Raw genomic sequence first — 11,042 nt, 5'->3', positions numbered from 1 at the left:
CGGGTGGTGATAATCTGCTCCTTCCAGAGCTAACAAACATCGGGTGATTAATATTTAGGTTCTCATATTTGTCTCTGACGCTGCCCAACAGCCTCCAGACAGTGGTGCACCTGGAGCTGACTCAGAGGGCTTTCCTCTGTGGCACCTGGTGATCTCATGGGTGCAGCCAGACTGAATTCACCATATCTCCACAAAGCTTACCTGCCTCCACTGGCTGAGTCAACGCTCTTCTATAAACAGGCTGTTTCCTCTTAACTTCACACACTGGATCTTATTATAGTTCACACCAACAAAGGCAGCTTTATGAACATGCTGGTGGCATGCTGGGGTTTGGCACCCAAGGTTGTCATATCTGATTTTTTATTTTCTTTTTAAGAGTGAGATGAAGCCACTTTCCGTGTTCACAACAGTTCGGCAGCTCTTAGGGCCTGAGTATTCCTCTAAAGAAACACACTTCATCCCTTCTGCTCTAAAGTACATCGTTTGCCCCAAACACCTCTGCTACGTCTTTCCCACTCACTGACACCCCTCTGCTCAGGAAGCTCATCTCCGTCAGCAGCACTGTTGGTACAGCGATTCCCTTGGACCCTGCCCAGTCCAAGTCCTTGACTGATTTCTCTCTTTGAAGACCAATTCTGACCATAAGGAAAGTTTTCCCTGATTAGGCTCCTCTGTATTATCCCTTCTATTTCACTGTTACCACCCCCCCTCTTACTTGTGCAAACAAGGAACCCACCCAGCTCTCTTACCAGTCATTTTTGCATATTTACTTAGGTTGCTCTTACCTTGTCATCTTTCCACCATTCTTCAAGATCACCTCTGAAAGCCACATGAATGAATGCTATGAGACTATCAAAAATGTATTTTCTGGAGCCCTGATTTTCTAAGCACACCAGATCTGGAACAAACAGATGATCACCACCCTCCACAGAGCAAAGTTGCCTATTGCAACCCATTGCTTCAGCAGCACCATTTAGAAAAGGTGTTGTATAAACACAGTTAACAGAAATCTTACCTTTTAGAGGGAGCAGGAGCATAAGCAATGGGAGGGATGAAGAGTAGTGGTGCTCATCAGACACTGCAATGAATCAGTATTTCTTCACTAAAGAAGCCGGCTCTTTTCATTTGCAACATAAAGAGTCCTTGTGAAGATGCCCTATGCTCACTCTTGAACTAAGCAAGCTGCTGCTGCAAGGAGACCATTACAGTCGCTAGCAGGCTTGTCAGTCCTTGAGGACATGGCCATGGCAGAATTTATCACTCCAAAGATAGTCTGAATCCACATAATAACCTGAATTTCACTGGTGGTCACCAGTGGCAAGTGATGGATGTGTGAAAGCCCTAGAGCAATAGGGCTTTTATTGATATTTTATTGATGTAATTAAGAGAGAAAACCCATTTTGGTGGCTCATGGCAGATAAACGACTTCAGGACGTCGTACATATCCTTGCAGCCCAGCTCATCCCTGGCACCCCCAAGCCTCCCTGTGCAAGGGATCTTATGAGCTACAACATCCTCCTGTACCCTCCAGCTCTGGACTGCTTCTGCAGGCAACCTTTGCTTCTCCTTCAGGGTTTGTTGAGTGGCTTATCTCAAGCTATTCTGTTTGCTTGCCTGCTGTTCTTGCCACCACATGCATACACCTGCTTACCATCAGCCTCTTCGAGCCTGAGGAGTTCTTCCTTCAGTCTGGCAGGAGACCTTTATCCTGCCAGCCATGACTTCCCTGGCATGGAAAATCAGGGGTCCTACTACACCAGTATTACCAAACACACAGCACAGCAATCAAGCCTGGACTTCAGTCCCCCCTCTTGTAGTTTGGTGTCCTAGGCTTCTCAAAGCAGGCTTAGGGCCAGCATGTCAAGCCACCTTCCCCATGAGTGCATGGAGGTGTTACCTTGACACACTGCTATTCCCACACTGACAATCTGGTTTATAATCCAGGATTTAAAGCACAGTGATATTATCAGTTGACCATGTGAAAAAAAACCAAAAGCACATACCTCCTCCTTGCTCAGGAGCACATGGGCTTTCTCCTGGTGCATTTTAGGTTTATGGCTGGTTGCGGTGGGTCTAGAGGCAGTTAGACAGCTGCGGGCACCCCTTCCTCAGGGGTGGCCAAACTCCTCCTGTCCATCAGGGACACTGGAACAGGTATCATCCAGGCATAGGCAGAGGCAGGCAGTGGGACATATGGGTCATGGTGGAGCACTGCCCTGCCCAGGTCACAGCAGCAGTGGTGGTGGTGAGCACGCAGGGCAGGGCACCAGTAGCAGTGCAGCAAGGAAATGCTCTCATGTCTGGCCTTGCCTATGCCCTGCCTGTACCAGCAAGGGAGCAAGACAGACAGACACACAGAGATGAGGGAAGAAGGCACTGCTGTTCCACTTCTCTGCTGGTTTTTGCTGGGGACCTCCATGGGATTTTGTTTTTACATGGCACTGCTGATGTTTCTCAGGTGGGGACCCACTGAAGGTACTGGTCCAGCAGTTAACTAGAAAGGTCAACCAGAATGTGGTCTAAGACACCCCGGCTGTAGATGGGGAGCATAGGACACTGCCAGCTCAGCATGACAGCTGTATATCCCTCTTCTCCTTCCTCAGATCCACATGGACATGCTAGAGCTGCATTCTCCAAGCTGTTGCTCCCAGCAGTACCCAACTCTCTGCTCCTCCACTGCTACCGACAGTCCAGCTGAAAGATCAGATGGGTTTTACCAGCTGGGATCTGCTCAACAGCAATGTTGGCAAAAAAACAACCAAACAAAAAAACAAAAGTAAACAAAAAAAAACCAAACCCACAAAATCAAGCAAAAAAAACCCTAAAAAACCACTAGAAAGGGTTTTTTAGACAATAAATGCATTAGTGGCAATTAGAGTTGAAGAAGAACAAAGAACAAAAAGCTGAAGCTAGAAAAATGGAAATATAATAAACTTGCAAACTGACACAGGATCAGCTCTGGTGAAAATTAGTGAGATTTATGTGCATTTTCTTCTACTGAGAAAACTAAAGGAATCCTGTGTGCAGCTGTAAGAGAGGTGTGATTGCAGAACTGCCTAGTCTGTTATCACAGTCATCTGTTCTGACATTAAAAACTTGCTTAACTCGGGAATAAAATTTATCCCAATCTCTGGCAGACAGGACCCATGGAACAACACTGAGTACACCAACTTATGGTAGTTCCCAGTAGAGAAACTTCATCTTCTTTAGTTAGGGCTATTGTCTCAATTCTCAGGAGCCCCATCCTTTTCCATGTGTTTGGCTGAAAGTAGAAAGGATTTAACCCTTATGTTATGAAGAAACAGCCCGCCGCTTCCCCAGGGCTTCCCAGGACATTGCAGCTCCAACAGCATCAGCACCAACATCATTGTATTTTTTCAAGGCCTGGAAAACCAGCAGCATAAAATTCATTGTAGCCATGGCAATACAGCAGTGGACATGGGTAGAAACCATGATCACTGTGGCCATCTGCAGTCCACCACATAAGTACTTTTCCTTTTCTCGCACCTCAGTCCAGCTCATCTCATTAGGCAAATCTCACAATTGTGACACATCCCCATCAACACCACCCCCCCAAAAAGCAATGCTCAAAAGAATGCCAAGGTATAAGGGGTTACAAATATTCAGACTTTATTATAAATAAGAAATACTGGTTTATACATAAAAACTGCAAGTGTTGCATTTTGTTCACCACCCCAGACAGCAAGACCACAGATTAAGGCAAAAAGCTGGAGTGAAGGCACATACTGAGGGGGCCACAGTCAGGAATAAGGTGATGAAGGGACTGTTACACATTGCCCATGACATCCAGCACTTCACCAGCAGCTGTTGCACCATCACATTACGTAAAGAAATAACTGGACTTATACACTGAATAATGGCTGTAATGCAGTAGTGATTAAGAGATCGCTTATAAAGGGTTGGTTTTTTTTTTATTTAAAAATAAAATTCTGTTAAAAACAGCTTAAGGGGGAAAAAAAGGTAAGAGAAGAAAGCAGGAAACCTTAGGCTTGAGGTCAGCCAGGGCATGCGTGCATCTTCGCACCTGCTCTTCTCACAGCCTTGGCAGAGAGGTGACGCAGTTACAACCAGCCATCTGACAAGAGCAGCCAGCCAAGACACTGACCTCAGTGTCCCACATGTGGGTGAGCACAGGTAAGCTCTCCTCCAGGTATTAGGTATGTTTGCAGGCAGGGGGAAATCCCCGGCTGTTAAGTTGTAAGAATCTTTAAGAGAAGGGGTACAAGAGCGATGTGGGGTTTGCTGGGAACGACCCCTGCCCAGCAGCGCCATTCCCGAGGGTGCACCAAGCCTCCCGCATCACACAGTGGTATCAAGATATCCCTAGATCCAGCTCTCCAACCACCTCAGTACTGGGTCCGGTCTCCCAACAGTGCTACAGCTCCTTACAAGCCCAGCTGCAAAGCCAGAGCCCCTGCTCTGCTCCTGGCACAGCATCCCTGGGGACAAGGAACACAGAACAGGGTGCACCATGCATCAGGGATGGCTTTGGAGGGAGGGCTAGAAAGCATCCACCCTACAGGCAAAGTGGTTATTGCTGATGCCCCTATGGGTGCTGAGGATACAGGAGAGGTAAGAATGCAGGAGCTCAGCTAGAAGAAACACTGAGCTCTAAGGGAATAACACGCGATAATACAGTGCACGCACCCCAGTGGCTATAAGGGAAAGAACATAGAGGAGGCCAGGCTGTGCCACTCTGGAAATATGGCTGAGTATATTTACACACACATACACACACACACGAGACTTCCTCACACTATAATCATGATAAAAACGGAAAAAAAAAATAATCACATTCACACAAAAAATATAAATTTGAAATAATTAATAGCACCAGTGTGTGTCAGATAATAATTTCTTCCCCGCTACGCAAACGTACAAAGTTGCATAGTGTTTAAGGATAGATATATACTGGATCTCAGGGAAGGGGGGAGGGATGCCAGGCTGGAGGCAAAAAGGAAGCCACAGAGGATGCTCCCATCTCAAGAGGAGGGCCAGAGAAGGAGTGAGGGGCTCCCCGCTGCTCCCACCCAGCACCAGTAAGCAGCTGGGAGGCACTACCTAGGGAGGGAGGCTGCTGGGGAGACAACGGTAGCAGTGTGAAAGGCAGACCTGCCACCTGAGCCTGGCCTGAAGTCCCTGTGCTGCGGTGGCTTTACGGTGACTGGGAGATCAGTAGACAAAAAGAAAGGAGGGCATTGGTAAACTCCAGCTCCTTCTGCCAGCTTAAAAGCAGGGAAAAAGTAAGAGCAATGCCAAGAGACAAAAATGCCACTGTCCTTCAGGAAAAAGATGGGGAGAAAGACCTTTTCATTTCCACTTACATGCCCTCTTCCTTCCCCACCCAAAGACATTCAGCACGAAGGCCAGTGCAGCTGTTGGAGCTCTCTGATGGCAGCTCTCCTCTTCAGCAAGCCTCTTCCTGCTTGAACTAACTGACTGTCAATCAGACATTCATAACCCAGAAAAACAGACCCCCTGGTAATTCAGTAGCAACACCTACAGATGGGAACACAGCTTATGGCTTCCACACTCCCAAGCCTGGACTACCCAGCAGGTAGCTGCTTACAGACCAGATCCAGAACTTCTCCACACACCAGGAGTGGGGAGGGCAAGACCTATCACTCCCCCAGTAAAGACCTACCACTCCACCAGTATCCCATCTTCCCAAAAAAACTCCTCTCAGAGGCTGTGTTTTTCTCAGAGCGATACATCATCACAGAAAGCATTTCAGAAAGAGGCTTCAGCTATTTTGTCAAAGGCTACCAATGCTGTCAGATTGGCCACTAGTCATCAATAAAAAAAAATTCACAGGGTTAGAAGGTGGGAAGAGGGATCTGAACGAGTGCAGCTATACTGGCCATTACAGTAATACTTTGGTAGCCATCCCCTTCCTTCATAGGGACAGAGAGCTCTGGGACCAAGGACTTTACAGTCAAGGGAAGAAGAGAGGAGAGAAAGTGGGGTTAGTTTTGCCTTGCTGTATACAGCTCACATGGTTATTTCTGAACCACAGTATAAAGAGTCCAGAGCATCTCTCATCCTTGCACTAATCAAAGGGAAACTGTCTCAGAAAGGGGCAAAGGTGGAGTGCTCAGGAAAACAATTTATATAAAAAAAGCCCTTTGATGCCCAAAGACGGATATTTAATTTGCTTCTCAAAAAAAAAAAAAAAAAAAAATCTTTCAACTTATCCTGATTTGAAAAGAAAACAGCGGCTGCGAGCAGCGAAGAGTTGGGTATTGGAAGAAGGTAATGTGTGTTAAGGCACTCCATAGCCAAACCACCAATCCACCGCTCACCAGGGAAATACCCCCCACCCCCAGTGCACTGTTAGGGTTTTTCAATGGACGGGGTGTTAAAACAGCCAGATGGCAAAGTCTTCTTGATGTCTTCCAGGTTGCTAATGTCCTTCAGGATCTCTTCAATGTCCCTGTTGTAAGCCTGTATTGCATCATCTTGCTTCCTGGCTTCTCTTTCAAGAAAAGACACTTTCTGGTCCAGGTCACTATCTTTCATCTGGTCTTTGGCACTGTTTAGAGTACTCTCAATTTCATTCAGTTTGTTCAAGTCCACCGTCTCCAGTTGCCCTAAAAAGCCAGAATCAAATAGTGAAGTCCATTAACAAAATTTTTGATGCTTTAGTTGTGGATGCTTACACAGCTTAGCCCACTCAGAGGCCTCCATCAGGCTCTCTCTGCATCAGAAAGCATTTAAAACAGCACCAACCAGATGGATTACACCTTCAGTGCCTCAAAAAAAGTCCTTGGCTTGCAGAAAAAGCGGTACTGAACATTGTTCAGTATTCAGGGCTTTGAGGCTAATCAAGAAAAGAAAGAAAAACAAACAACAAACTCCAAACCAAATTCCTTGACAAAAACACGGAAACACCGTTTCTAGAAGCCCATTCGATTCCTTGCACAGCACTGTCAGGGAAGCCAGCAGCACGCCACCTACTGGGACTGCCGCATCACTGAAACACTCAAAGGCAGACAGCGTATTAAGGACAGTCATACCTAACTGATCCAGCAGCTCATTAATGACAGAAAGCAAACTGTTCACAGAGTTCTTCGCTTTTCTTGCGTTGTCTTCTGCCTCCTGGGCAGCCTGTGAGGCCTGCAAAATTTATAAAAGAAAAATAAATGGGAGCACAAAAAAGGCTGTTGCCTCTCCTCTTCACAGGTCTGCCCAAGCGGTTAAGTCACACAAATCCCTGGCTCCTCTCTCCATGATAACATTCCTAAACTGATATCTTTAACACGGTGCTGATGAAGACCAATGACCTTCAAATAATGCTTTCTGATTATTTCAGGATGGCAATCCCTGATAACTGAGCAGGATTTGGAGGAAAAGTCAGAGCAGTCAATAGGGCTACAGTCAGGTTTTGATCAAAATGAAAGTGTTGCATTAAGAAAACTGTCTCTCATATTTCAGAAGGGAATCTATGCTAAATGCCATCAGAGGAACTCCTTTGGTCACCTCACGTTTTCAATCCCACTTAAAAATTGGAAGAGTTTGAATATTGGCTGGACTCACTGCTGTCCTTACAGGAGAAAAAACTGCATCGCCAAGTCAGCAGGGACAAGGAAGTTTCTTGTCATTGCTGCCACCTGCCAGCATTACTTACCATGCCTGCCATCATCATATCCTGCTCAGCATCATCTTGCTTCCGCTTCAGCTCTTTTTCTGCATCCTGTAGTTGCTTCATCATGTCATCCACTTCCCTGGCCAGCCCCGTCACATCAGCAAAAGTCTTGTCAGCTTCGGCTTTGGTAGCAGCAGCATTCTACAAACCATGGGGAACAGGATGGAAAAAGATAGTGAAGGTGCAGAACCTCCTTTAATCCTTTTCATCAAAAGGTCACCAATTTCCTACCACACCACATTTTGCATTCCCTAGTGGGGAATACAGCAGAAAGCAGGTGGGGCTCACCATGAAATACTGGAATAGAAAAATTTACACAGCTACATACCAATATCTCAAGAGGGTGGGCTCAGAACTGCAAAGGACTCACCTTCTGAACAGTACCAGCGATTTTCTCAGCATCATTTGCTTTAGCCTTGGCTTCGCGGGCATCAGCAGCAGCATTGCCAAGCGCCAGCTCTGCCTGGCGTGTTTTATTGTTGGCTTCAGCAATGGTCTGGGTAATGGCAGGAATCTTTTTCAGAGCCTCCTCAGCTGCCGTCTTGTTATCATTCACCCGCCTATCAAAATCTAAGAAAGGGCAAAACACATCCTTATCACTTGCTCCAGAAGGGACCTGGGATGCTGCTTTGACCAAGCTGCCTCCACGTCATCACCTTGACATCAGAGGGACGAAGAGCAAATCAGGGTGTGGGGGGATATACACTTGCAATTCTCCCTACTACACATTTTACAACCCTAAATAAGGAACTTAGAAGGAGGTTTCCAATCTTTTTTTTTTTCTTTAAAGAAAAAAGTCAAAAGAATCCACCACCTCTCAGGTATTGGCTATAGCATGGCCCTTTTAACCAAGATACTTGTCACTTGACAAGTTACATGTCATATAGGGATTGAAGGATTCACTGCAAGTGTTCTCTCTTTACCTTTCAGGTTGCTGAGAATGGTATTAGCCTCCTGCAGTGTGCCATTGCCCTTCCGAGCAGCTTCTTCAGCCAGGGCTTTCGCTGCATCTGCTCTGGCCAAAAGCTGGTCTGCAGTCTAAGGAGACATGACATGTAACAACATTCTGATACATTTCTTACATTAACATTTCTTACTCTTTGAAGGAGAACCATCTAGGTGTATCATTTAGCATTGCTCAGCCTGAAACACCAATGCCATAACAAACAGTGTCCATTCCTGAGAGGCAATGCTTCCTCTGAAACCAGGTGAATTTAGGTGCTTTTGGAATACTGTTCCGAATACAAAGATGATGCTATACCTGACAAACATCCTCTATTCTCTCATATAGCCTCAATGCCATTGGTTTTACCAGCTTTTTGCATCTCCTTTCTGGGGCCATTCTTCAGTATTCTTGTAACTGATATGCAGCGCCAAGACTGAATAAGACCAGATCTTTCATATCTGGCCAGTTACTCGTTTTCCTTTTTTTTTTTTTTCCAGAGAACAAAAGCCTGCACACAAAACAGAACTGACCTGCTGCTCCGTCTTCCCCTTCTCCAAGAGGTTCTTTACTTCCAGCTCCTTTCCTTTCATGTCTTCTCTCAAATCCTCATAATCTTTCAGCTTCCTGGCAATTAGTTGATCTAACTCCTCCGCTTCCTTCTTGATCTTACTTGCTTCATTCTGCAGGTGGAAATCAGAAACAAATGCAGAATCCTGAATGTTACAGAATTCCTGAATAGGTGGTGAAACATGGTATAGTTTCTAATGGTCAAACAGGCAGAAGCTATGATGGGCACCCATCTCTTACAACTACAGTTGTAACTTTGCTTTCAAAGCTCTGAATACCATGAGGGTCAGTGCAATGAAGGATGGATGTTGCAAACAGTTTTGTACGCAAGAAGCTTTACTGCACTATAGTGAGCACATAAGACGGAGCAGTTTGGCAGGCTTCAGAGTGAACTGGACTTTCTCACTTCTCTGTTCAAGCCAAGAGGTTTGGCAAATAACAGTTCACTCATTTTTTTTGTCCTTCAGATACTGGGAGGATGTAGGGAAGTTACGTATGTAGTTTCCTGCACACACGTCTCCTGGATAAAAGCTGAAATGCCCAAGTCTGGATCATGCCTAGCTGGATAAAACTTTCGCAGACTGTTTCTATGCAGAGAAACATTAGCAAAGCACAAGCAAGGTATGCCAGCAACCTAGCACACTGCGGTAATGCTGATCCCTCACTGATCTTTAGAAAATGCTGTGCATGATGCTTCCCACACATACCTCTAGCCCTGTGGAATCCACAGCAGGTAGACTGGTGAGATTAGCGTAGATCTGCAGGGCTCTGTTTCCAGCTTCCTCTGCTTCTGCAAGCACTTTGCTGGCCTGTTTTTCTAGGTCTCGAGAAATGTTCCTTGCCTGATTATACCTAAAAAACCACCAAGGATCCAGTTACTACTTTTTTTTTTTTTTGTGGTAGAACTGAACTTATTAACTGAGTAGCAAAGCTATGAAATTGAAAGACAAGTCTCACAAAATCCAAAGCATAAAATACTATAGAGGGTGTCTTAATTCTAAGCACTGCTCTAAAGCCAGGAAATAAAAACAACTTTATGTTACTGACTCACTTCTGGTTGAGCTCATCAATGTCATTTGCAGTTTGGTTTTCACCAGCCAGGGTCTTCAGCAGCAGCTGATATGCTTCTGTGGAAGTATCATTTGCTGCCTTAGCTATGCGAACAATCTCATCAGCTTCTTTTTTGTGTCTGAACAAGATTACAGAAGAAAAGTTATGCCATTAGAATTGTCAGCCAGTGGTTTTCATCCTCTATTCCAGATTTTATTCTCTCTTCCAGCTTTTATTCTTATTTTTCCTTCCTTCACCCAGATTTGCATACAGAAGAGGCTGAAATATCTGCAACAGAAGATGCTGTTTGAGCATCCACAGTGCCAGTCTCTGACTCAGAAAAGGAAGAGACTCTGTTTCGTACCAAACAAATAGAATTTTGGTTTTGCAAGGAAGAGCAGGGTCCTGATTCAGCCTGTGAGGAGCATGTCTTGCCACAGCCTACCTTTCAGCCAGTTTACGGGCCTCTTCTGCCAATAGAGTCATGTTGTTAGGGTCCCCACTTGAATCTAGAGGTGTAATGGACTGAAAGAAAAGAAAAATCTTAAAGCTCTTTATCTTTTATTCATCTTTTCTTATATTTATTGTCATGATCTAAGTACTTAGAGATGAGTCTAACCTACTTATAATGTCTCTGTATTTTTTTTGATTAAGCCAATACAGTTTCCATCAATGGTTGCCCCTCAAAAACAGAGGTGCCAATATTATTTAGGAGTTCTTTTGCTGATTTCTTTGAGCAGGAGATAAGATACAACCTATGACAGACACTGGGATCTTCATTTATTTATTTCCTGTGATCTTGGGTAGGGAGGA

The 11,042-nt window shown here is 45.2% G+C and overlaps 1 protein-coding gene across 1 annotated transcript in view; it reads right to left on the bottom strand.

Annotated features, from left to right (window-relative positions):
* Positions 1-3,614: 3,614 nt before the first annotated feature.
* The window catches only part of LAMC1 (laminin subunit gamma 1), a 68,020-nt gene continuing 60,592 nt past the window's right edge, over positions 3,615-11,042 (bottom strand). The window contains exons 20-28 of the mRNA XM_080624102.1: positions 10,675-10,754; positions 10,231-10,368; positions 9,887-10,031; positions 9,143-9,292; positions 8,590-8,704; positions 8,037-8,236; positions 7,649-7,807; positions 7,038-7,137; positions 3,615-6,611 (exon numbers count right to left, since the gene is read on the bottom strand). Of these exons, the coding sequence (XP_080480228.1) occupies positions 6,355-6,611; positions 7,038-7,137; positions 7,649-7,807; positions 8,037-8,236; positions 8,590-8,704; positions 9,143-9,292; positions 9,887-10,031; positions 10,231-10,368; positions 10,675-10,754 (1,344 nt within the window). The 3' untranslated portion in view covers positions 3,615-6,354. The remainder of the gene's footprint in view (positions 6,612-7,037; positions 7,138-7,648; positions 7,808-8,036; positions 8,237-8,589; positions 8,705-9,142; positions 9,293-9,886; positions 10,032-10,230; positions 10,369-10,674; positions 10,755-11,042) is intronic.

This window comes from Psittacula echo, assembly GCF_963264785.1.
Source record: "Psittacula echo genome assembly, chromosome: 7".
Classification (NCBI taxonomy): Eukaryota; Metazoa; Chordata; class Aves; order Psittaciformes; family Psittacidae; genus Psittacula; species Psittacula echo.
Note: the sequence above shows the minus strand (reverse complement) of the source record. Positions and strands in the feature narration are given on the sequence as shown.